The sequence below is a fragment of the Brachyhypopomus gauderio genome, chromosome 5 (genome assembly GCF_052324685.1).
Source record: "Brachyhypopomus gauderio isolate BG-103 chromosome 5, BGAUD_0.2, whole genome shotgun sequence".
Lineage (NCBI taxonomy): Eukaryota > Metazoa > Chordata > Actinopteri > Gymnotiformes > Hypopomidae > Brachyhypopomus > Brachyhypopomus gauderio.
This window is the reverse complement of record NC_135215.1, coordinates 23,735,710-23,763,490: the sequence shown is the minus strand read 5'-3', so window position 1 is coordinate 23,763,490 and position 27,781 is coordinate 23,735,710. Positions and strand designations below refer to the sequence as shown.

Genomic DNA, 27,781 nt, shown 5'->3' with positions numbered 1-27,781 from the left:
TCCAGCAAATCCGTCATGCAGATTATGAAGCCGAAGATCCGCCACCTCATCCAAATCGCGATCTTCAATTGGCCGAAAAAATCCACCCGTAATGAGGCAATCCACCTGTTAAACCAAAATTAACCGAAAGAGAAAACAACCTCCCCAAAATCCACAGTTCTCGTAACACCGCAGCATCAGCCATCAACCACCGAGCGGCTACTACCACTCATTGTCTACCACTAATCTAAATTCAACATTATCGTTAAAGAGTATGTGTTTTGTATGAGAGTATGTCGTGTGTGCATGGGTTAGTTTGAGTGTTTTCATGTTTATCTGTACGCGTTCTCTGGTATGTTCGGTTTAGTCATCCGTGTTGTGTCGCTGTAGTGGTTTCTGGTGTCGTCTAGTTTAGTATAGTCATGCCTCATCATGATCGTGCTGTCCGTGTGTCTTCTATTATATTAACTTAGTTAAGTTAATGTTAAATGTGAAACTTATATAAAATGCTCTTCTCAGCAAGTGTGTCCTCCCATTGATAAAACTACACCCCCACGTCACAACATAAGTGAACGTCACGTTCATCAGTGAATGTTCATCCACGCCATCCACGTCCTTTAAACCACTGCGAGCGAGTGGCATTGCATTTGTAGGGTTTGTGGAAATGAAGATGGTTTATATTTTTTGTTTGTTAATTTATGTTGGGTGAATGATTCGGAGCTAACCGACAGCTCCAAACTACGAGTTCAGGAAGCTGTTTAACGATAATGTCAAATTTAGATTAGTGGTAGACGATAAGTGGCCACTCGCTCGCAGAGGTTTAAATTACGCTGATGGCGTGGAGGAACATTCACTGATAACCATACATCTATAATAATAAACCCTTTAAATTTACAGTGCTGTCGTTAACGGTCTACCACTGTAGATTCACGTGCCCTCATATAATCTTAATTTGACGTTATCGCTAAACAGTATTCTTAACTAGTAATATAGAGCTGTCTAGCTGGATGTCTGCTATCTTTCACTCAACATAATTTTCAAACAAAAGTTATGAACCATCTTCATTTCAACAAATAGCGATTCGGAGCTCTTCGGGATGATTTAAGCGAGTGGCCGATACACAGTCACCACAGAGTCGAGACAGGCGGCGTTTCTGGACAACGGAGGCCACAGTCAGGCAGCACTGGCCACACTAAGTGCCACGATTATGAGGCAGCTGCCACAAGGTGCCATTTCTGGGTGGCACAGTGGTCAATTTCATGCTGCTTACATGCTACTTGCACGCCAAACAGGGACCGCACCCTTACAGGACATTTAGCAGAAAGACGCGCCTCCCAATGACCTCTGATATGTTTTGTGATTGGCCAGATGCAGTTCGATTAGCTCTGAGTTTGTTTGCTCATCCTAAGTATCCCGGATGCATTCCCGACCCGAATTTCAACCTGAACCTGAATTTTGACCCGAACCTGAATTTCGACCCGAACCTGAATTTCGACCCGAACCTGAATTGCGACCCAAACCTGAATTTCGACCTGAACCTGAATTTTAACTTGAATTTTTGCATACCTGAATGAATTTTACAGACAGTTTTTTCATGTAATAATGATTTCAGGTTCAGCTTTTGGTGACACTAAAAAAGCTCCATAGTTTTGGTGATCAGATGAAAAACCAAAGACTAGTAGGAAAAAGTAGATTTAGCATATTATGCAAATTAGCAAAAAAATAAATAGTTCTTGAGGTGAATTTGTTTGGCTTGAGCCAAGGAATGCACCTGATTTTTTTTTCTAGAACCTACGGTGTGGGAGATATGGACCAAAAGGCAAAATGCTGAGCTATAGCGCCACAATCAGGCCAATGTAGGTCTCTGTACTTATGCCTGATCCTGCACAGGGACAACACCTTATACACCAGGGACTACAAGAAGAAAAACCCTAACAATTCCAATAGGTTTCCCACACTACGTATATATATATATATATATATATATATATATATATATATATATATATATATATATACACATGTATATATATATATATATATATATATATATATATATATATATATATATATATATATATATATATACACACATGTATATGTGCGTATAATGGGCAGTGTTAGTTGTCACAGTGGTGCAAAAAGGGGGTATGCAGCGTATGCGACGCATAGGGGCGCTGCACTAGAGGGGGCGCCAAATTGATGCCAGAAAATTTTTTGCAGAGTTGGTGGGGGGTGGGGGGTGGAGTGCAGGGGGCGCCGATAGTATGTTTGCATACACCTCAGAAAGTATGTAGTTGCAATCCTGTCTGACATGACCATCTATTTGTTCAATCTATGACTGAGATGCATACACGTGTGTTATGTATGAAACTAGTATGAAAAGTGGAAATTATACATATTTCATAATAGAACTTCATACATTCTTGCAAAGCATTTGCAATTACAAAGTTGTTAGGGATTCTACGAAGAATCATATGAGTCAAAGTTTATTTTTGTCATATTATGTAGGGGTAATTCAGGAATTTTGGTAACACTTTACATTAAGTGTTTACTTACTAACGTGAAGTAATGCATTAGTTAACATGAACAACACATGAAGTAAAACATTAACAATAATTACCTAATGTTAAGTAAACATGTCACAGTTGTGGCTCCTGTTTTGGCTCTTTGTTGCTTGCACTGTTAGTAGTAAACACTTAATGTAAAGTGTTACCAGAATTTCTAATATAGCGCCATCTAGTGGTGCAATTCCCATCATACTTGAGTATGTCTTAGAGGGTGTGTACATGACGATAGCATGTGAGTTTCATGTGAATTGACATGAAAAACTTGACATGTGTACTGGAGCAGGATTTTTAGGGCCATTCCACAGAATGGGTGTCATTTGCATGTTGGAACTCAATTTAAAATTGAGTTAATTTAAATTAAACTTTATTTTTTATCTTTTTCAAGTCTGAATCTAAAACACATATTTAACTATTCAAAACGTGTATTAGTCAATCTCAGACACCTGTATTTTATCTTTTACAAGGTTTCTAATCCGAAGATGGTTACATTATTCTCAGTCCTGTTACCAAAACTTGTGTGACATTTAAAAAGCATGTTTAAAAGAATGAAGGCTAATTTCTTCGATTTTCCCTCAAGAAAGTGTTTATTTTAAAGAAATGGTTGACTACATGTTCAAATAATTTATATTTATGACCAAATGTTATAATTTTGGAAAAGATGCAAAGCCATTTTTATCTTATCAAGAAGACTCAAACCTGAAATGAATATTTTTTATATAATGTAATTTATTAAACAAATGGATAAATGATGGACCAAACATAATTGGGGAAAAAAGTGGTTTATCTTTATCTTTTTTTTTTTTTTGAAAGAATAATCAAGTAACAGGAATGAAAACTGGGTAACAGGAATGAACACAAAGTAACAGAGATATGTGCCGTGAGTGTGAACTTCATGTCTTCACGTGCCCTATTTTGTGCATGCCATGGACCTCAACATGTGTTTCACTTGTATCTATGATGATGCCAGGGTATAGGTCACTCTCATACCTATAATGTGTTTCATAGTCAAATCTGATTCATCAGATTTTCCCTTTAGTCGACTAATAGTCGAATCGGGTTTATTTATTTTTTTCTAGGGCACCTTAAACAAGATCCTGGTCTCATTCAGGTCTCATTTTACACTTCAAAGTAAAAACCTAAAACACTCAGATAAATGAATAAACATGGTAGGTTGGCTTTATTCAGCTTTTATTTATTTACTTATTTATTTTTTAATGAAAAATTAGAGAACATTAACAAAATAAAGTCACAGTCAGTGCGCAGTGCGCATATAGAACTGTCAGACAGGCACTGTGCAAAATGTCAAAAATATTTTAAATAAAATATGCCTGCCTGAAAATATTTTAAAAATTGCCACACAACAGCAAAAAATTATAAGTAAAGATTCAAGTAACGGAGTTTTAAAAGCAAACAACAACAAAAAATGTTTATAGGCCTACTTGCTGAGACGACATGACCGAAACGACGAACAGCTGAACTGTTTTTTTTTTTTCGTCTTACGACGTCTTTTTCATTGGTTGTTGTTGTGTGAAATGAAAGACGTTGTTGACATAACTCTCACTTTACTTTGTTTGATTCATCTTTATCCCAAACTTTTGAAGTTTTTTTGGTAGCCATTATAATCTCAGCAGATGCCGACTATCCTGTAGTGTGTTCAGCTCCGCTCATTTGGATTGTGCAACTGCAGGGTGTGATTTATTAATGTGTAGTAAGGAAGATGCCCATTGTTAATGTGCGCACACAATTAAAAAATATTTATTAACAGAAATTAGGATGATTTTATTTGACAAAAGGCTATATATAACAAAATTTAATACATTTCATGTAACAACTAATGCTTAGCATCCTTGGGCAACCCATGCAGTTAGAATGATACATTCGACTATGACGTTCATAGTCGACTAGGGGTATAGTCAACTATAATCGAATCAACGACAATTGCAGGTCACCCCTAGTAAATTGGGTTCGTGTGCGCGTGTCAATCGCTAAGCGGGAAGACCGCTAGCAACCGCGGACAATCGCTAATAGCAGCAAAAACATAAACGATGCAGCGCTTTGGTGCATGGCAATATAGTGAGCTGTTTTTAAAACAAGCCCGCGGGCGACTCATAACGTCCCCGCGGGCGTGACCCCTGGTCTATAGTAATAGTATGAGGATATGTGAGCAGTGAGCATATTCGAGTGATTTTCCCAAAATGTGTATTTAAAAATAAACAAATAACATCTAAGAATTAATTTAGGTAACAGGACATCACATTAAGATTGATCTCCTCAGTCATAGTTACAATATGATCAAATACACACAAAAAGTCAAGGGGAAAACTTGCTTTTGGTCTTCCCATGACCTTCAAAAATCCATCTGATGCAACCTCCAGTTGAACATGTGATGTGTGGAATTTTTCAGATGGGGTAATGTGTTACGGTAACAGGACTGAGTGAAAACTTAGGAACACAACTAAAATGTGTATTCTAGCTTAAATATTCTGGATTTCTTATGAAAAAAATATTTTTGAAGCATAGATGAGATATGGAGTCATACAACAATACAAAAAAACCCCATCTCTGTAGAATTTTAATAATTATATTTCATGGTAAAGTATATAGTTAGAGTGGCGACATCTAACAAATGGTGTTTTTTCAGTGTTCTAGATTGTTTTTTATCAATGTTTTTAATTAGATACCTTAAATGTACAAGTCACTATGAATTATAATAAAATGTATTTTACAGTTATTGTTTGTGCCCATTTATACATGTAATTGCCTGGGGACGGAAATGGCACTGATTCGGCAGAATATACCTTTACTTCCTGCTTTCTTGCTGTTTAGATGCTTTTCTGTTAGCTCTGCTTGATCAGTACAGTTATTTCATTTATTTGAATTATTTTTACAGGTTAAAGGGATTCATTACTCATTACTTTACTTGGTAACCATTTTTATTCATCTATAAAGGATCGTTTAGCACTTTTGACATTTACAGTCCGACACTGCGAGTGAGCAGTTTTTTTTTGTGTGTGAGCTGAGTGAGCTGCAGTGGTTAAACCACTATTAAAGGACAGAAATCTTAATCCCACAATTCTCAATAATTATCAACCTATATCTAACCTTTCCTTTCTTAGCAAAATCATTGAAAAAGTTGTGTCAATCAAGTTGAATGATTGTCAAAGTAAATCAAATAAATGACAAATAAATACATTTTCAGTCTGGTTTCAGAGTTCTCCAAAGCACTGAAACAGCACTAGTTAAGGTAGTAAATGACCTGATATTGAATAAGGATGCAGGCAAACTCTCAGTCCTTTTTCCTCTAAAAAAAAAAAGTGCTGCTTTTGACACCGTTGATTATGAAATACTTCTTGATCGACTACAGATCTGGGTAGGCCTTGGTGGCTTAGTCTTAGACTGGTTTAGATTGTATCTAACTGGGCGTGATTACTATGTTGCATTAGGTACCTCTTCCTCCACAGATCACAAAATAACTTGTTGCGTCCCCCAAGGATCAATTCTTGGGCCTTCACTGTTCAACCTACATATGCTTCCGTTACCACATATTATTGGCACATGGTATTAGTTATCATCAATATGCAGATGACACTCAACTTTACATTTCTCTAGAACCTAAAGCCTTAAAATCAATCAAGTCACTGTTTGACTGCATAGGTGATATACAGACATGGATGTCTGACAATTTTCTGCAATTAAATAAAGAGAAGACAGAGGTTCTTGGTAGAGATTCACAAAGGAATGATGTACAAACTAATTTATATCAAATGAATCTGAAGGCCAAACAATGTGTTAAAAACCTGGGCGTCACTTTTGATAATCAGCTCAGCTTCAAATCACACATCATGACTACATGCAAAACAGTTTATTTTCACCTTCGAAACATCACTAAGGTCCGAGATATACTCTCTCCTGCTGACAGTAAAAAACTTGTCCATGCATTTATAACATAAAGGCTAGATTATTGTAATGCTGTTCTATCTGCTCTTCCAAAGAGCTCAATTTCTCACCTACAGCGAGTTCAGAACGCTGCTGCAAGGGTTCTGACCCGCAGGAGAAAGAGAGATCATATTACACCTGCATTCCACTCACTGCACTGGTTTTAGAATAGATTTTAAGGTTCTGGTGATGGTTTTTAAATGTCTTCATGGTCTTGCTCCTCTTTACCTCAGTGAAATGGTTAGATATGTTTCAGTCAGGTCTCTCAGGTCTTCAAACAGTAATCTACCGGTGATTCTTAAAAGCCGATTAAAGATTGGCGAGGGTGCTTTTAGCCACTATGGCCCAAAGCTCTGGAACTCTCTTCCTGATGAGCTCTGAGGCATTTCATCCCTGCACAGCTTCAAGAAGAGTCTCAAAACCTTCCCGTTTAGAAACTGTAATGGTAAATTATTTTATAACTTTATCAAATTATTTTACTTAATTACATTCTATGTCTGTTCTAATTATTTTTATAGTTTTCCATCTCATTATTATCTATTTACTTTATTACATTATTTTCAGTGGTTGGCCGTTATCAGCGTTAACGGCGTTCGATAATGTGATACTCTTATCGGGCGATATAACAAATATCACCATTAATCTATTCTTAAAGTTGGGTGGTGGAAATTTTAGGATTTTCCATTTATGCCAGGCTTTCTTGGTATATATTAAACAAATAAGATGTATATGTTAGGGCTCTTTGCATATATGTGTGTTAATAATGTCTTCAGTAGGCCTCAGATGTGTTTGCCTTCTCTCTGGACGGCCTCGGCTCAGTCCTAATCTGATGTTCCTCTGGTGTTCCTAAACTGACCTCGCTGGAGGCGCCGGCCAGTCCTCCCAAATCTCCACTTAGAAGGAACTATGGTGACACTCAGTCCACCATGCCATCACGAGGATGCTGAGCGTAGAGGGGGCATGCGAGGGGAGATGCCAATATACATCTGTCAAATCATGTGTTAATTATGTCATGTTTTATCCAATCATATTTAGTTAATCACCTCATGTTCACCTTGTGGACACCGTGTGTGCTTATGATTAAAAGTATAAAAGATGAGAGTTCGGAGTGGGGAATTAGCTCTCTGTGGCAGATGCCTTGTGCGTTTGTAACAGGGGTCTCTGGAACTAATCCATACTTGCTTAATATATCCATACTTGCTTAAATAAATGATGCACAAAAAGCGTTTGATCAAATAGAATGGCATGTTTGAGGTACTCAAAAGATTTGGGTTTGGTGATAGTTTCATTACCTGTATTAGAATGCTTTATCCATGTCCAACATTGTCTGTTTTATGCAGATTGTTCAAGGCCATTTGAACTACATTGTGGGGTTCGACAGGGTAACCCTCTTTCCCCATTGCTTTTCAATTTGGCTTTAGAGCCACTGGCAATTTGGATAAGAAATCATCCATGTATACATGGTATCACAATTGGAAATATTGAATGTCTGGTAAATTTATGCAGATGATTTTTGCTGCTGTTTATTTGAGATCCAGTTGTTTCTGTGCCCAATTTATTAAATTACATTGATGCATTTAGCAAACATTCAGGATATACAATTATTTGGAACAAAAGCGAATTCATGTGCGTTACTAAGATTCTTAGTCCTAGTTTTCAGAATTCTTTGCCATTTAAAATAGTGGATGACTATTTTACAATCCTTTATTTTACAATCCTCCATATTTCAAGAAATCATCTAGAAAAACCTACCACAGTGGGTGGTCTAGGCTTACCTGTATTTAAACACTATTACTGGGCGGCCAATGCCAGAGCACTTACATACTGGCAGTGGGGTGTTCACAGTGAACAATTACTTGAGACCTCTCCATTATGGGTTAAGATTGAAATTTTGTCCGTTCCAGAGTCTTCCCTTCGTGTTATACTGTTCTCAAAAACAAAACCTTCTATTAAAATAATTGGTAGTAATTTTGTTGTAAGGAACTCTTTGAGGATTCTAAATCGAATGAAAAGTCTCTTGTCTCTGCCATTGGTCTCCATCTACACCCCAATTGCCTATAATCACTTCTTCGTTCCATCACAATTAGACAAAACATTTTCAATATAGGGGGAGTCTGGATTAAAATGTATTATATGACTTATATATTGATAATAAGTTTGCATCCTTTGATAAAGGTAAAACAAAATTTGGTCTCTCTCAGTCACATTTTCTTTTGATATTTGCAACTCAGACATTATACTCAAAAAAATATACCATTCTTCCCAGATATGCCAAAGGAGCACGCTCTTTGAGTTACTTACTTCATCCCCGGATTCTATACATTTAATATTGCGCTTTGTCACTGTTCTTACTCTGCTAGTCAGCACTGCTCATTTAAGGGAAAAATGGGCAACGGATCTGGGTGAAACTCTATCAGAGGGAATGTGGAAAGAGTGCTTATCCAGAATCCATCGATGCTCAATAAATTCTAGATATAGGCTTATACAGTTTGGTTCTTCACAGGTTTTATTATTCCAAAACAAAACTGAAAAATATATATATAGCTCTGTTTCTTCACTATGTGATAGATTCCAAGCTTTCAAGAGATCTTTGTCCCATCTTATCTGGTTTTGCCCCATGTTACATGATTATTGGGTTGTCGTTTTCAATTTTTCAGAAGAGTTTAATGTGACCATCCCTCTAGATCCTACTTTAGCTATCTTTGGATAGCTATCTTTCTTTTGGATAGTCTTCTACTCAGCAACGTACCTTGATGGCTGGCATGGTCGCGGCTAAAAAAAGATACTTTTGAGGTGGAAATCCCCAGTCGCTCCGTGTTTTAAGAGATGGCTTAAAGAGATTAGCAGAGAAAAAGAAGAAGAATCAGAACAATTACAATTACCTTTGGTGCTGAAGAAGAAAGAAAAAATCCTAACAATTACAATAGGTTTCCCACAGTACATGTGTGAACCATAATAAAGCAGGAAAACATTACCCACTAGATAAAACATATCTGCTTTCTTTGAAGTAGAACACAAATGTGTTTTATAAGTGAAAGTTGAAAGCCTTGAGTTAGAATAAAGCAGACAAATATTATCTCTCCTCCATATTTAATTGTGATCTCTCTCATCACAATTAACTCCAACTATCTCTATCTGGATTGGTCTCTCTCCATCTCAGATCCGTGGGAGCCTGAAGAGCTGGACGAAGCTGTGGTGTGTGTTAAAGCCAGGTGTGCTGCTGATTTATAAGACCCATAAGAATGGACAGTGGGTGGGCACTGTACTGCTCAGTGCCTGTGAGCTCATCGAGAGACCTTCCAAGAAAGATGGCTTCTGCTTCAAGCTATTCCACCCTCTTGAGCAGTCCATATGGGCTGTGAAGGTACAAGCAGAGCCCACACGCTGTGCACAAAGTTCTTTACAAATTTTTCACACACTGTTGGCACTACGGAGATGCCAGTACCTTCTTCAGCCCTGCAGCCAGGAACAACCTGGTTTGGCATCCGGTATCAACCAGAGGAGGCTGGGTTTCCCTTCGGAGCTTTGGTTTCTCTCAAGGTTTCATCCTCTAGCTTTTAGGCTTTTCCTTACCACTGTTGCCTTTGGCTTGCTCATTAGGGGCCTGGACACAGATTCTCCAATGAAGCTGATTTTTAAGGTGCTTTGTAATAAAACCCGTTGTACAGAATTCTGTACTGTTACATTTAAATTCAAACAACCAGCATAATGTTAACGATATATAGTCTTTGTGGTCCTGTAGCTGCTTAGAGTGAAAACACAACATACACCATACATCCAGTTAACCTCTACAGTTTAACCAACTATTGCAGCTAAAGGCATTTCCCCTGCATGGGCTACTCACTGCCTAACCATTGTTATGGCAAACACACTAAACTGATTTATTCTGATTCTAATTCTGTTTAGTTTTGTTCAGTTCAGTACTTTAAAACAGTTGTGTGTTCAGTACTTTCAAACAGTTGTGTGTTTCAGGGCCCTAAAGGAGAGGCCGTTGGGTCCATCACACAGCCTTTGCCCAGCAGTCATCTCATCTTCCGTGCTGCCTCAGAATCTGATGGTCATTCTCTCTCCTTCCCTCATGCACACACACACACACACATACACACACCTGTCAGCTAATCTAAAGATAGCTGACACTAGTTGTTTATATAGTTACAGATATACACATTAGGCACTCATACATGTGTGTTTTTGTAATTAGGTCGCTGCTGGATGGATGCTCTTGAGTTGGCTCTGAAGTGTTCCAGTTTACTGAAGAGGACAATGATGCGAGAGGGCAAAGAGGAAGCAGCAGCCTCTGCTGAACACACGCAAATCCACCTGTACAGTCTCCTCCGAGCACCCAACATGCAGGGCTTCCAGTAGGCATACACTCACTCATGATTGTATACAAAATTTTACTAACCTGTAACCAAGGACAGAGAAGTTACTAGATGTTGAAAATTTCTTCAACTTAAGTGTTATTCCAAACAGTGAAAATAGGTTTGTAAAAATGCAAATGAAAGTTCAGTGAAACTTCATTTAAAAAAGGGGGGGAAAACATGACTCAAAATAACTCAGTTATCTCAGGAAGAAGAGGATGATGCTTTGTATAACGGAATTATGTAATTCCTTAGGTTCAACGACAGTGAACACTTTAAGGATATGGACCTGTACTCAGATAAATCAGACCGAGAGAATGACCAGGAGGTGGAGGAGTGGGAGAAGAGTGAGGAGAGCGACAGCGATACAAGTGAACGACAAGATTCGTATGCCGACCTGGACAACAGTGAGACTCTACAAGAAACACATTACCTTGAGCAAAGCCATGAGGAACTGGGGGAGGTGGGTAAGGGCAGTGGGTAGAGCTGTGTGGGGATATGTGTTTTTTTTGTTTCTTGTGTGTAGATCAGTGGTTCTCAACTGGGGGTGCACAGACACTCTCCCGATCACATCACGCGAACATGTGACGGGAGGGGGGAAAATCTCCCACAAAATAATCACTGGCTATAAGTACAAATGAGATGCAGCAGATTCCCCCCCATGTCGACCTGCAAGCGATTGGACTATTATAACACAAACAAATCAACCACACGGTTTCAAATCCAACAATTTAAACAGAGAGTAGTATTTTCAACATGTGACACAACATCAATACTACTATATAAACGTCCGCACCAGAGACCATATATATAAGTCGATAGATAAGGTGATTGATTGACAGTTAATAGCTGCGTTGATTGACATCTAATACCAGACGCTCAAACATGAACGCACTCAACAGCAAAACTCTATCAAAACTCTCGACAGCAGTATTAAAACCTTTTAACGTTTATTTTGTAAAACATCAAAAGTGTCTTTATACCACAACTCAATGTCTTGTTCTGCAGTAAATAGTTGTAACAGACCATTAGGGTCAAGTTCTTTGCAGTTCTTTCGGTAAGTAGCTCAGTTAGATATTTGACTAGCTAGCCAGATGTTAACTTTAAATCCTCTCAGGTTAGCGAATTGTGCTAGCTAGTTCGTAGTTTAGCGAATTGAACGAAATGTACTTGAAGCATAGACCGTGTATACGTGTGTGTGTATACACCAGAGACCGTATATATATATATATATATATATATATATATATATATATATATATATATATATATATATATATATATATATATATATATATATATACGGTATACACATACAAGATTAATTATGTATATATAGTTGGTCATTCACATTAAACCTCATCAAACTAACCATGCAGTCAGTCTCTGGTTTGCCTAGTAAAAATCGCACAACACATATGCCAACTACAAATACATTGTTTATTATTTAGCGCAAAGATTAAATTTAAGTTAGAATGTTTTGGGCTAAGCATGATTCAAACCAAAGGATTCTTATTCAGCATAGGAATAAATACCTTTACCTTTTACCTTTGCACTATAAAGAAAGATAGATTCACGGGTTGTAACTTTTGAACTGCTTCTTGAAGCTGTGTCAAAAGTGCTATACAGATGAGCTGGCCAAGCTGCCCTTAGCAAAAAGTAGTATACTTAAAGTTCATTTTATTAAGTATACTTCAGTATAAGTATATCAAGTATACTACAGACCATATACTTTAAGTGTACTAGAAAGTATACCAATTTTATACATTTTTGGACTAAATTGGAACGTTTCTAGTTTATAAAAGTATACTTTAAAGTTCATTTTAAGTTTTCAAAAGTACACTTTATAGTATAAAACTAGTATACTCATCTATATGCTATCAATGTACTTGGTATATCCTTCTTGTATGCTTAAAGTATACCACAAGTACACTTATCAATATACTAACATTGTACTAGTTATACTTCGAGTCTATTTTTATTATATACTTTAAGTATAGTGTTATTTCACTAGTTTACTTTAAGTTTGCTTGGCACATTACTTGTAGCTTACGATTTATGTACTTGAAATATACTCCTTAAAGTATTCTTAAAGTTTACTGTATATACACAAGAGTGTGATGCATTTACAAATTCAGTATGTTGAAAACAAGTTTGATATATTTTCAAACATTTTAAAACCAAATACATATGAAAATATAGCCGCAAGCGGCAATTGCGGGTTCACACACGAAAAGGCAAAAAAGCCCAAAAAATTGGCAAAATGATTCAGATCAGAAGTAAATCACATGCTGTGATTAGCATTGTGTGTATGTGTGTTTGTGTGTTTTTTGATGTAAGCAGTACATCTTGGCGTGAGCAAAGGAATGCAATAGAAGTAGAATTTAGTTTCTAGGCCCTACAGTGTGAAAGATATTGGAAAATAAAAATGAAAAGAAGCTGTTTGGGTTTGGCCAGTGTGTGCTCTACAGATAGTGTGTGATGACATCTGCGTGTGTCAGAAAGGGAGACACAGAAATAGCACATCTGGCTAGGGCTGCATCTATGTGAACAATATAGGAAGGCCTGCATGTGTCTATACATGATTGGGACTGTATATTACCGACAGAGAGAGATTGAGGGAGCCAGAGACTATGCTTTGCTAATTCATTCCTTGCACACCTAGCACGCATAACATGACTGCCCGTGTATTCAAAGTATGAATGTAGTCTGCAAAGCCTGCCATAACATGACTGGCATGACTGACATAACTGATATGACTGGCATTACTGGAATGACTTCACTGGCATGATGAACAAAAATAACATGACTGATATGACTGACAACTGGCATGACTGGAATGAGTGACATGACTAGCATGACTGTAATGACATGACTGATATGAGTGATATGACTGACATGACTTATGTCTGACATGACTGGACTGACATGACTGACATCTGCGTGTGTCAGAAAAGGAGACACAGAAATAGCACATCTGGCTAGGGTTGCATCTATGTGAACAATATAGGAAGGCCTGCCTGTGTCTATACATGATTGGGCCTGTATATTACCGACAGAGAGAGATTGAGGGAGCCAGAGACTATGCTTTGTTAATTCACTCCTTGCACACCTAGCACGCATAACATGACTGCCCGTGTATTCAAAGTATGAATGTGGACTGACATGACTGATATGACTGACATAACTGGCATGACTGTAATGATTTGATGATTTGACTGACATGACTTATATGACTGATATGACTGGACTGAAATGATTGGCATGACACGACTTACATGACTGGCAGAACATGACTTACATGACTGGCATGACTGACATGACTGATATAACTGACATGACTGGACTGACATGACTGGCATGGCATGCCTGATATGACTGATACGACTGACATTGCTGGCATGACCGACATACTATACATATACTATAAATATGCATACAAACTATACATACATTTAGGTAGAAGTGTGTGTGTGTGTGTGTGTGTGTGTGTGTGTGTGTGTGTGTGTGTGTGTTTGTTTGTGGTAGTGTATGTTCTGACATTAATCAGATTAAGCAAATAAAGTCACCCAATGTCAAATGTCTTGAATCTCAAAAAGATATGCAGGGGCCCATGGGCCATATAGGATATGAGCATTGTTTAGAGTAAATAATTAACCTTGGATTTGAATACATGTAGCGTGCTCCGAAGTATCAGTGTCCATTTAACTGGCATATGAGTCACCAAGGCCCAAAAGGTCACAAAGCATTGTAATGTCAAAACAATTCAGATAACAGATCTAAATCACTTGCTGAGATTATCTTAGTGTGTATTTGGATGGCAAAAATAAGCTAAACATCAGTTAGTGTGTTGGAAATGGCTAGAGAACTGTGTATATGAAGCATAATTGTAGTCCTGTGTGTGAATGTGTATGGAGAAAAATGTTAAATATCTGTGTGTGTGTGTGTGTGTGTGTGTGTGTGTGTGTGTGTGTGTGTGTGTGTGTGTGTGTGTGTGTTTTAGTCAAAGAGTAATGGGTATACATGGCTAGGGCAGTGTGTATGTTAAACCTATAAGTAGGCGTGTGTGTGTGTGTGTGTGTGTGTGTGTGTGTGTGTGTGTGTGTGCGCGCGTGTGCGTGCGTGTGTGTGTGAGACAGAAAGTGTGTGTTTTCAAAAACAGAAGCTAAACGTCAGTTTGTGTGTTTGTATCTGGGTTACTCATAGAGAAATGGGTAGGTATGGCAAGGGCAGTGTGAAAGCTACAGAAGCCTGTGTTTTTGTGAGTGCATGTGAAAGAGAGAGTGGGGGAGGTAGAGCCCATGGGTTGTAAAGTGTTGGAAGCATGGGGGAGTGTGAGGGGAGTGGAGGAGGGGGGGGCAGTGCCTGTGAGAATGGCACATGTGTGTGGCTGAGAGCAGGTCTGTACTTCTCCCTGCACTGGTCAGTATGAAAATATTCACTGTAGAGCCGTTTGCAGACGGATTTGGCTCAAACTTGGCACACTTCACCACAATGGTCATGTGAATGTGGATGTCAATTTTCACAACAATCAGACATACTATAGCGTAGTTATTGAACTGTGAATTTGATGTGTTATGATGGTAGCATTGTGATGCATATGAAAAATATTAATTTGTGAAAACCTTAGGATTTTCTCGCTAATCTTAGCATTTCAGAGTCCGCTGAGTATTACAAGGTGTGATTTAAGGTGATGGAGTTAAAATGCTAGGACTAGTATGAAAATGACAAGTTATATATATTTGATAATAGTGAAAAAGTGGTACATTTTTGCAAAGCACATGTCATTACAAAGTTGCTAGGAATTCTGCATACAATCATATGAGTGCAAGCATTTCTTGATAAGTGAAAATATGTAGGAGAAATTCTGGATTTTCTAGTATAGCGCCACCTAGTGGTGCAATTCCCTTCTAACATGAGTATGTCTTAGAGGGTGTGTACATGAACATACCATGTCAGTTTCATGTGTATGTACCTATGGTAAGTCTGTCAAATGGCCAATTAATTAAAATTTAAATTAATTGGCTTATGGCGGCCATGTTTTTTGAGTGATGAGGTCATCATTGTGTGTCTTGATACCACTTGACCCCATGATGATGCCTGTAAAGTTTTGGCTTGATGTGACTAATGGTTTCTGAGAAACAGTTTTTCCCATGTTATAGCGCCCCCTATTGGACAATCGTGGCCAGCTTTGACCTGTGACCTCTGAGTCAAGTGTCCTAACAACTGATAAAGTTTCATGAAGATTGGTCAAAGCATTGTTGAGATATAGCTGCTGAAGTAAATTTGGCCACGCCTCAGAGCTATTGATTGACATGTGACAGCCAGGCTGTATGGAAATGTCACAATGTTGTCGATGGGTTTTGATAATGAGATTCTTCTGAGTAGTTTGATACCAAGATTGTGGTGATCAGATGAAAAACCAAGGAGTAGTAGGCAAAAGTAGGTTTTGCATATTATGCAAATTAGCAAGAAATCTAAGTAGGCGGAGCTTCATAGTTGTATATGAAATGTCCTATTGAATTGAGCCAAGGAATGCATAGGAAGTGGAATTTTGTTTCTATGACTTATGGTATGGGAGATATGGGCCAAAAAGTCACATAGTGTGCTATAGCGCCACCATCAGGCCAATGTGGGTCCCTATAAGTGAGTGTGTTCCTGTTGACCTAGAGAACAAGTTTGGCAAGTTTGGTGTGTCTAGGCCAGTGTTGGGAACGTTACTTTAAAAAAGTAATTAGTTATAGTTACTCACTACTTGTTCAAAAAAGTAACTTGAGTTAGTAACTGAATTACTCTATAATAAAAGTAACTCGTTACCAGGGAAAGTAACTATTTGCGTTACAGTTAAAAAAAAAGGTTATATGCCAATTAATTAAGTTTTTTTTAAGCAGTTTTCAGTCAGTTGAAATGAGTAGATCAGAAAATTGTTTAACTTTTGATATTTATTGCACATCCACAGACCAGTGCAGGATAAAATCCTTTAAAATCAAAAGTAAAAAGCAAAAAAGTAAACAGTTACACTATATAAAGTGCATTTGCATCTATGAAATTAAATTAAATTCTCTCAACCTGAGACAACTGGTTTGTTTACAACAGAAGTAAACTTAACAATAAAACCTCTATTCTTAATTAAATAAATCAAATACCCAGTCTGGTAGACATTCAGGAACTTCAAGTATTTTCTTAAATAATGTTTATATCGCCTTGAAAGTTCTAGTTTTCTTCGGCTTGCACCTGACGCCATTTCGGCCTCTTCTCCGTTTGTGTCGTGTCACTAGCGTGCTTTGGCGCGCGTGTAAAAACACTGGCTCTGATTGGCTATCATAACGCTGCCTTAGCCAATCGCTTACTGACTTGTTAAGTTAAACAGGTGTTACACCGAGAACTGTGACCTACCGAGATCTTTTACTCTTCACTAGCCTGGGCAGCGGTCCGCTCGGATTAGTACATCAATATATAGTAACGCACCGCTTTTAATGACCAGTAACGTAAACGGCGTTGTAACGACAGGAAAAGTAACCAATTATATTATCCTGTTACTGACAAAATGACGACGTTACCTAACGCCGTTATTTTTAACGGCGTTATTCGCAACACTGGTCTAGGCCTTATGGTTTAGGCTGCAGCATGATTTATAGACAGCAAAATGGGAAGAAGAATAATAATAAGAAAAACGCTAACAATTACAATAGGGTTCCCACACTATGTGTGTGAACCCTAATAAAGTCCTTCCTTACTGGAGAAAAAAAAGTGCACATATAAACATAAATATAAACATATTGGTCTCTCCAAGATCAAATCCTTGTTTGTAAAAAGTGTTAATGTGACACTGGGGTGCGAGATAAGGACGAGGCAGGAAGTCTTGCGATACAAACAGCACTTTATTTAACACATGAAAAGCGAATACAGCGCTCATGAAACACTTATACATGTAAACATGATCGACTGACAAAGACGAGCACGGGACACTGCGCGAACGCACATTAAATAGACAAACCACATAAGCCCCGAGTGATCACTAGACGAGCCACAGGTGAGACCAATTAGCACACTCAGACACAACCACACCCACAAAGATCCACAGACAACTAGACATAGACAACATAAACACACGCCCAAAGGGGAGGGGTCAGGGGCTGTGACAGGTAAAGCAAAACTTGTGCATATGCTTGTAAAAACATAACATTTTAAACTCCAGCATTATACTATTAATATATAAATTAAAAGTTAAGCATGAGTCAATGACTTGACCTTTATTATGCACTTGGAGCAAGATATAGTACTATGTGGCAGAAAGATGTAAAAACTATACTAAAGTATAAGTATTAATGTACTTAGTCTTATACTTCTGTTTATACTTTTCAGTATAAGCCAAGTATACTTCACTATACTATTCTTAAGTATCTAAAATATAGTTTATAAAAAGTCACCTTCAAGTGTACTTCCTCAGTTTTAGTAAAAAAATAAGTATACTCATAGTACAATTGAATAAACTTATTTTTGCTAAGGGTGGTTTTCCTTGGAAAGGAGAGCGGGGGTTGGCGCTTCAAACGCGTACCATGCAGAGACCGTATATATACCGTATATATACGGTCTCTGGTACCATATCATTAGCAAGACAAGGGGCACTAATCGCTTCACAGTGGAGAAGTGGGCTACTTGGTGGCTGATTTTCCTCGCAGAGATTTTCATAGCGTTTGCAGTCCTAGTGTTAAGTGAAACAATATCTTTGTTCAGTAGTAGCTAGCTAGGTGGCACAGTCCGTATGCGTGACCCCGTCTATACTGGTGGGCGTATCCTAACGAATGTGATCAGAGTTGGGGCGGAGATACTGTCCTGCCTACCGGTTCTAACATGCATGCTCTGACTCCAATTTTCATCTACTGCGCAAGCGCATCCAAGATGGCAGCATCCGTGTGGCCATCTTGGTGGCTTCAAAAGTTCACAATGGGAGTCAACGGTGACGTACTATCCATTATATATACGGTCTCTGGTCCGCACACAAATGGTAGTGATATTCACTCTGGTTCTCTCGCCAGTGCGTTTATGCCATTTCTCACTGTCTGTTATCCATCTCGATATAAATTTATTTACTTAAAAAATCCGAGGAATATCTGTGATTTCGCCTTGAATATTCTCCTCCCTTTTGCTTCTACATTTGTATGAGGCAAGGTTCTTAAAAATGACTGCACTCCAAACTAAATGCCGCAGTCATGCACAAGTCGAGGATGATTTTAGGCTATGTTTATCAAATATTGCGCCCAGAATTGAGGGCCCCAACTGCATTGAAACTGCTTGGGGGGCAGTTTGCACAAGGTTAAAAGCCCCTGGTGTAGATGATGAGTCAAATATTTTTAGTGGGCAAATTTAATTACTCACGTGTGAGCTAATCTGTTAATTGATATGGTGGGTGTGTGTCCAGCTCCCTCACTCTCTTTCTCTCCTTTCTGTCAGGCTGGAGAGGCATCTCAGACAGAGACAGTGTCAGAGGAAAATAAGTCTCTGATTTGGACATTATTAAAGCAGGTACGGCCGGGTATGGATCTGTCTAAAGTGGTGCTGCCTACCTTCATCTTGGAGCCACGATCCTTTCTCGACAAGCTGTCTGACTACTACTACCATGCTGATTTCCTGTCAGAGTGAGTTATAGAGCAAGGGTGCACATGCACGAATACTGTCATACTGTGTAACAACTACTGCTGCTAGTCAGATCAATCTAGGTTTCAGGTTGACAGAACCAGGTGTATCATACTGATGGAAGTATAAGAATTTGTTTCAAGCAAAATGAGTCTCTCTAGCCATATACAACTAGTACATAGACAAAGATACAAGAACATTCACAAAATGACATGCACGTAGAACAAACACAGAAAAGACATTGCAGCATCAGCAAACTAAGCAAGTGACATGCTGGGTTGTGTAAATTGGTAAAGGGCTATGGAGTTGTTTGGTCATAGTGTTTGGATTGATTAATGTAGTGCTTTGTTCTTTACTCAGATCTGCAGTGGAGGAAAATGCATATAACCGCATGAAGAAAGTGGTAAAATGGTACATCTCTGGATTCTACAAAAAGCCAAAGGTAAAAAACCTCAGTCTAGGACAGAGAAAAACCAAAATGTTTTGAAGTGTGTCAATCTAATGATGTATGTGTGTGTGTGTGTGTGTGTGTGTGTGTCTGTGAATACAGGGTCTGAAGAAACCTTACAATCCCATAATTGGAGAAACATTTCGCTGCATGTGGATCCATCCTAAAACCAGTAGCAAAACATTTTACATAGCAGAGCAGGTAGAGACACGTGCACACAGCAGACAAATGTTCACACACACAAAGTAAAGCAGGTACCATATACATAGCACACTGGATCTGAGAAATTCATTAAATAGGGTTTCTGTTTCTCCCTTTCCCTTCAGGTATCTCATCATCCACCAGTCTCTGCCTTCTATGTCAGCAACAGGAAGGATGGTTTTTGTGTTAGTGGCAGCATCCTAGCCAAATCGAAGTTTTATGGTGAGAAGCCCTCTCTCTCTCTCTCTCTCTCTCTCTCTCTCTCTCTCTCTCACATTTAAATTAAAAAAACAAACACACACTCACTCTTTCACACATGCACACACGGAGGCATGAACAATGGTGAGTTGCTACCAGTCATGTGTTTCATGTGTTGCGTCAATGGCTTTAAAGAAAGTCATTGGTCTGTCAGCCTCTTTCTGTTTAATTTTCAGGAAATTCACTATCAGCCATTTTGGAGGGTGAAGCCAGACTGACCTTCCTAAACCGTGGAGAAGATTATGTCATGAACATGCCCTATGCACACTGTAAAGGTTAATTTGCTCTCATACACAAACACACATGGGCACATGCTCTCACACATGCTTACTCACTGTGGATGTCTATGTCTTAGGTATCTTGTATGGTACAATGACATTAGAGCTTGCAGGACAAGTCACCATCATCTGTGAGAAGACTGGATATAGTGCTCAGCTGGAATTCAAATTAAAGGTTTGTGTGTGGCTGTGTGTGCACAACTGTGTGTGTCTGTAGGTTAGAGTATAGCCAAGCTTGAATATGGTCTTTTGTGGCATTTAATCATGGTATCTCATGAAATACTCAAACTTGACATTGTATTACGACGTGCCATTCAACATTAATGCATACAGTATGTTTTATAAATATTTCTTGGTTTATTAAGAAACCCTAGCACTTAATGGTGAGGTGTATTTTTTCTTTAGCAATGCTGTGATGATGAATGAAGAAGTCTCCGCTGACACTATCTTGTTGTCAATAATAAGTCTTACAAAAAAAGAACAGCATCAAATCAAGCAGCCAGGTCTTGCTTGAGAGAGGTCTCGGGCCAATGTGAATCCTCCTCTCCCAAACCTCAAATCTCCACACCTTTCTATTGCGAGTTGTTTATGAAGACTAGTCCCCCTCATATTTGCATAATATGTCACACATATTGATAAAGAAAACAAGTAGGAGAGAAAGGGGCCTCAATATTTAGTCTAGACAGAGACTAAATTTTGGCTGAAAATGTAGGCAGCTTAATAATGTCGGACAGCCTTCTTTTTTTTTTTTTTTTTTTTTTTTGGCCCACCTCCACCCCCCTATCTTTGGAGGACAACTTTGTTTTTATGTACAGATTTAAATGGCAATTATAACAATTCTGTATAATATATAGTATAGTGATAACAATATATAGTGATAACAATATGCAAAGTGATAATTATTGGGGTTAGGTGGACCAAGAAAAGAGGGGGAGAGAAATAATAAAAAGGGAAAAGACAGAGGTAGGAGAAGAAAGAAGAAGAAAAAGAAAAGAAGAAAAAAAATAATAATAAAATAATAATAATAATAATAAAATAAAACACGCAACCAGCTCAAATGACCACTGCAAAGAAGTACAGAAAGTAAACCAAATACATATAGTACAGATGAGTGCGATGTATGGGTGTGTGTGAGTGTGTGTTTATGTGCAACCTAGAAGTGTTAGATAGATGTATGGAATGTACTCACCAGCAGGGGTGGGTAGCTGCGACAACATTCCCCCAGAGGCCAGAGGCGGGCGGAGAGAGACCTGGGAATCCCACCCGCCCACGGCCCCCCATGGAGCGGTGGAGTACCAGAGCCGCACTTCCCAGAAACCCTCACATGCCCGCCCCCGCAGGCGGGAGAGAGAGACCCCGGACAGCGCCCCACCAGTCAAGGAGCGCAGGTCCAGGGGAACCAGAGGGAACAGAGCGCCTCCCCCCCAGGATGCCCCCCCCCCCCCCCCCCAGGGGCCAGCGGCAAAGCCACGGCGCCACGCGCCCGGAAAGCCACCCACCACCCAGCAGGGCCCACCTCCCGCCGAGGAGCACCCGGCCGCCCCATACCACCACCGCCCAGGTGGAGCGGGCCAACCGCCCCCCCGCCGGGGGGCCAAGCCGGAGCCCCAAGGCGCCCCCCCTCTGGAGTGGTGCAGTAGTCTCAGGGGAGCGTCCGGGAGTGAACCGGGCACGACCAGCCCCGACCCAGAACCAGCCGTCCTCACCCACACACCCAAACCCACACTACATTCACCCCTATACACCCCCACCATGCACACACCCACCCCCATACACACACACACATACACTCAAATTCACCCTCACACCTCCAAACCTGGCCATATGTCCCCTCCCTCCAACATGCACTCATTCATCCACCCATCCAGAAACAAGAAGAAAACAAGGACAAGAAGAAAACAAAGACATAGACACACACTTATCCAGACCGGCACACCCTCTGCGGCAGGGGCAAATGGCTGGACCAGCAAGGACCGGCAGTGGTCCTAGGAAGCCACCAGCCCAGTCCCGTGCCAGCAACCCCCCCCCCGCCCCGGCAGGGAGCAGGAAGCGGGTGAAGGAAGGCCTTCCCACCCCTCCACCCCCAGTGTTGTGTGTAGGTGTTGGTGTATATGCATGTGTAGTAGTGTGTGACACTATGGTGCAGTTAAAATTGAGGGGACAGGTGCTAGGACAAACGTGAGTGCATGTCCACACCTTCCCCTCAAAGGCCCTCAATGTCTAAAGTGCAGTAAAAACTTGAGGGACAGACAGTGGTGAGGAGACGGGTGCATGCCTGTCCCCAGAATCCTAAATGAGCAAGGATGTGTGTGTGTGTGTGTGTGTGTGTGTGTGTGTGTGTGTGGGTGGGGTGGGAATGCTTAGGTCCAGAGGAAAGGGTCCTCTGGAAGAGGAGAGCTAGCTTGCTAGCTGGCTCATTGAGCACCGAACTTCACTGCCCCCCCAGCTCAGGGCAGGGAGCGGTCGACCCGGGGAGACCAGGGCGGCAACCCTCCCCACCACCACATCCAAGCCCGGATCCACACCACCCCCAGCACAGAGATCAGCCGGTCCGCACATCCACATACACCTAGACACACCTTTCCTTCATACACGTATGCACTCACACACATTTAACCCATAAATATATACATATATACATACATACATCCATCCATATATATAAATATATACATACACATACATACATATATTCATATATATCTACACATACATATACACCCACACACGCTAGTCCCATATACACCACACCCCTGTGTATGCACCCACAACCATACCAGTCGCACAGTGATCAAACGATGACAGACATCAACAGTATTGAGGACATGCTGGTCGGAGTCCGGAACCCTACCCCCCCGGCCCACCCCAGACATCCCCATCATCCACCACCCCACTCCCACCACCCAGGCACCTCGGAGCCCCAAGGCCCAGACCCAACGCCCCGACCCAGGCCGACTGACCCACCCCACCCAGCGGCGCAACCGCAGCGGCGCAGGTCCCCCCGCACGGGCAGGGCCCCAGCTCGGGGCCGGGGGGCCCCAGGCACCAGGCCCCGGGTCCCGCCACCCGGCCCCACAGGGGAGGCCAGCCACCCCGCCGAGGGCCAGCACCTGCTCCCCCCACGCCCCGGCCCCACACCCCAAAGCCCAGAGGGAGCGCCACCCAGGCCCCCCCCACCACCGCTCGCCAGGGCAAGCACATGCCATCCCAGGTCGGCAGCCCCGGCCCCCCCGCCCAGAAAGTGGCCGGCACGAGCAGTCTCCCCGGGGTCGACCCCCAGCCACCAACCGGCCCTCCGGGAGCTGAGGCCCCCGCCAACCGCCCCGACTAGCTAATGGAACTGATCAGTGGGAACCAAAGAGAATTGAATTCCTCCAACTGGTCTTTAGAGGAAGCAGACATTCTCTCCAGACAGATGTGATCAAGTAATAAATTTTTGTAATGAGTAATATGCAGGTCCTTTTTCGTTTTCCAATTGATAAGAATGGTTTTCTTGGCGATGCATAGGGCAGTGAGAACTATGTGTGATATGTTTGCCTCTGTATCTAATTCACTGACGTCTCCTAAGATGCACAGTCTGGGGGAAGTTGGGATGCAGCTTTTAAGCCCCGTGGACAATTCTACACATACCTTCTGCCAGAATTCCTTAACAGGCCTACAATCCCATATAGCATGCATATAGTTATCAATTATATTGCCTGTACAGTGGGTGCGTATGTTTGATTGTGCTAGGCCCATTTGGAACATCCTTTGTCCTGTATAGTGTGTTCTATGAAGGACTTTGTATTGTATAAGTTGTAAGTTGGGGCTTTTACTTATTTTGAAGATATTTGTACATATGTCGGTCCAGAAATGTTGATCTGGATTAATAAATAGATCTCGTTCCCATTTGGCTATCGGAAGGGAGATTGAGTCATCAAATTTTAACAATAATTTATACAGTTTTAATAATAATTTAGGAGTATATAGATTTAAAAATTCAGTTATCCATGCTGATATTTCTAAATTCAGTTGATTGCGGTTGAATCTCTGTTGAATGATGGATTTTAATTGTTGATATTCCAGAAATCTACTGTTGTTTATTCCATATTCTGATACAAGTTCCTGGAATGTGACAAAGTTTCCATCTTTAATAACATGTTCTAAATTTTTTATTCCCCTGTCATGCCATGATGAAAAATGTAGTACTTTCTTGTTCTGACAGATGTCTGGATTGTTCCAAATGGGTGTTAGTTTGCATGGGATGAGTGGGGACCGAGTTAATTTAAGGAATTCCCACCAGGCTGTCAGTGAAGTATTTATATTAAGGCTTTTAAAACACTCCTGACGCTTAATATTAGAGCTAATGTAAGGTAGGTCTGAGAGTTTTATTTTCCCGCAAAATGCTTGTTCTAGGTCCAACCATGGCCTGTCTATTAAGTCGTATTTGACCCATTTTAAAATGTACTGTAATCTATTGGCTAAGAAATATTGATAAAAATTTGGTAATTCTAAGCCACCATTGCGTTTTGGCTTTTGCAAGGTTTTCATACTTATTCTTGATGGCTTGTTTTTCCATAGAAATTTTGAGATGTTTGAATCTAAGGATTTAAACCAAGCAGCAGAGGGTTTATTTGGGATTAGTGAGAATAAATAGGTAACTTTGGGTAGAACCATCATTTTAATGGTAGCGACTCTCCCCATGAGTGATATAGGTAAAGCGTTCCAACGTGTGAGATCATCTTCTATTGTTTTTAATAGAGGGATATGATTTAACTGCACCAAGTCTAACAGTTTAGCAGAGACATGTATGCCTAAATATCTAATATTACCTGATTGTAGTGGAGTGGTGGTCGTGTTCTGGAAACTACAGTTTATAGGCAAAACTGTTGATTTGCCCCAGTTGATGGAATATTCTGTTATAGAAGAGAAGCTGTCTATAAGTTTGATTGTATTCGGAAGGGAAGCTTGTGTGTTCTGTAGGAAAAGTAATACATCATCTGCGTAGAGACTTATCCTATGGTTTGTGGTTCCTGTGTTAATTCCTGTAATATTTGCATTTTGTCGAATTGCTGCTGCTAATGGCTCAATGAAGAGAACGAAAAGTGAGGGTGATAGTGGACAGCCCTGCCTGGTGCCCCTTTGCAGAGTGAAGCTTTGTGAGGTGATGTCGTTTGTCCTAACCCGTGCATTAGGAGAACTATGTAAGGCTTTGATCCAGTTTATGAAGGATGGGCCAAATCCAAATTTGTGTAGAACTGCTAATAAATATTTCCAGTTTACCTGGTCAAATGCTTTTTCTGCATCTAAAGATACAATGGTAGTCTCTAATTTGTTAATTGTGCAGTAATCTATTATGTTTATTAGTCTGTGTGTATTGTTGGCAGATTGTCTACCCTTGATAAAACCTGTTTGATCTGGATGTATTATAAGTGGGGTGATTTCCTCTAATCTTCTGGCAAGTGCTTTGCAAATAATTTTAAGATCTACGTTTATGAGTGAAATGGGGCGATAGCTGGAAGGAAGTGTAGGGTCTTTGCCTGGCTTTAGAAGTACACTGATGTTAGCAGAATTCATGTCTGGAGACAGGACATGATCTTTTTGAATTTGATTTACCATTCTAAAAAAGGTTGGTTCTAGCACAGACCATAATTCTTTGTAGAATTCTACAGGAAATCCATCTGGTCCTGGAGCTTTGTTATTTGGTAGCTGCTGTAGGGCTTCATGTAATTCGGGCAGAGCAAGTGGTGAATCCAGTGCAACAGTTTGTTCGTTTTCTAGCTTTGGGAGATTTATATTATTAATAAATTCTTCAATAGCTGAATCAGATGGATTAATCTGTGATGCGTATAAAGCTTTATAAAACTCTTTAAAAGCTTTATTTATTTGTTGTGGGTCGTGAATAATGCTACCTGTTGAGTTCTTAATAGAGGAGATAGTTGTTTTTTCCTTATTAAGCTTTAACTGATTAGCAAGGAATTTTCCAGATTTATTGCCATGTTCAAAATTCTGCCAGCGCTGTCTTTGCAGTAAAAATTGTGTCTTTTTATCTATTATTTCATTTAATTCCAGTTTGAGTTTCCTCAGCTTGTTCAGTGTGTATTCTTGTGGTGAAGCAGCATGGGCAGCTTCTAAAGATTTAATTTTTTCTTCCAATTCTAATACCTGTGTTTTTTCTGTCTTTTTCTTATGTGTGCAGTAGGATATTATTTTCCCCCGCATTACTGCCTTCCCTGCTTCCCAAAGAACACACGGAGAGGTACCTGGTAGATCGTTATATTCTAAATATGTTGCCCATTCTTTTTTGAAGTAATTAATGAAATCTTGTTCCTTAAGTAATGATGTATTTAATCTCCAGTTCCTCGTTGCTGGTGTGGTTCTTTTCTGTGTCAAAGAGAGGGAGACCAGTGCATGGTCACTGATAGTGATAGGGTGAATACAAGTGTCTGTGACATCTGTCATAATGGAATTGCTAACTAAGAAGTTGTCTAAACGAGAATGTGAGTGGTGTACTGCCGAAAAGAAAGAGTAGTCCCGGAGAGTGGGGTGTTGTGAACGCCACGCATCAGAGAGCCCAAAATCGTTCATATATTGTTTTAGGGTGTCTATAGACTGCCAGTTCCTTTGACTCACTGCTGTACTGAGCCTGTCGATATCTGGATCAAGTACCAAGTTGAAGTCTCCTCCTATTATTAGTTTGGTGTCAGAGTGATCAGAGAGTGCAGTGAAAATATTGTGGAAAAAGGAGGGGTCGTCAACATTCGGCCCATATATGTTAGCCAAACATAAACGCATATTTAGAATGGATAGGTTGAGTATTATGTATCTACCATCTGGATATGTTATATTGTTGCTAATGGAAAAGCTTATCCTTTTGTTAATTAATATGGCCACCCCCCTTTGTTTTGAGTTGTAACAGGCTGAGTACAAGTGTGGGAACTGAGGAGAGGTCAGTGTGTATGTAGGTGTTTTAGACATATGTGTTTCCTGTAGAAAGACAATATCTGCTTGTAAGTCGTTTAGCCGATTAAAAATTTTCAATCTCTTTTCCCTCGAACCAGTTCCACGTACATTCCATGTGACGAACTTCAGTGAACTAATGTTAAAACTTCTGGTTTGAGTGTTGGATGGTTG

The 27,781-nt window shown here is 40.0% G+C and overlaps 1 protein-coding gene and 1 long non-coding RNA gene across 9 annotated transcripts in view; both read left to right on the top strand.

Annotated features, from left to right (window-relative positions):
• Window positions 1-27,781, top strand: part of osbpl8 (oxysterol binding protein-like 8) — a 154,760-nt gene that overhangs the window by 90,929 nt on the left and 36,050 nt on the right. For 7 of the 8 annotated variants that reach the window (XM_077006579.1, XM_077006577.1, XM_077006581.1 and 4 more), the window contains 10 exons: window positions 9,646-9,849; window positions 10,458-10,542; window positions 10,687-10,846; window positions 11,102-11,309; window positions 19,301-19,485; window positions 19,844-19,925; window positions 20,034-20,132; window positions 20,258-20,354; window positions 20,567-20,665; window positions 20,746-20,843. In XM_077006579.1, coding sequence (XP_076862694.1) covers window positions 9,646-9,849; window positions 10,458-10,542; window positions 10,687-10,846; window positions 11,102-11,309; window positions 19,301-19,485; window positions 19,844-19,925; window positions 20,034-20,132; window positions 20,258-20,354; window positions 20,567-20,665; window positions 20,746-20,843 — 1,317 coding nt within the window. The other variant, XM_077006584.1, reaches the window with a different exon arrangement.
• LOC143514871 (uncharacterized) lies at window positions 23,859-27,364 on the top strand. Its single transcript, XR_013130977.1, has 2 exons — window positions 23,859-24,093; window positions 26,847-27,364. It is a non-coding gene; the product is annotated as an uncharacterized LOC143514871 (long non-coding RNA).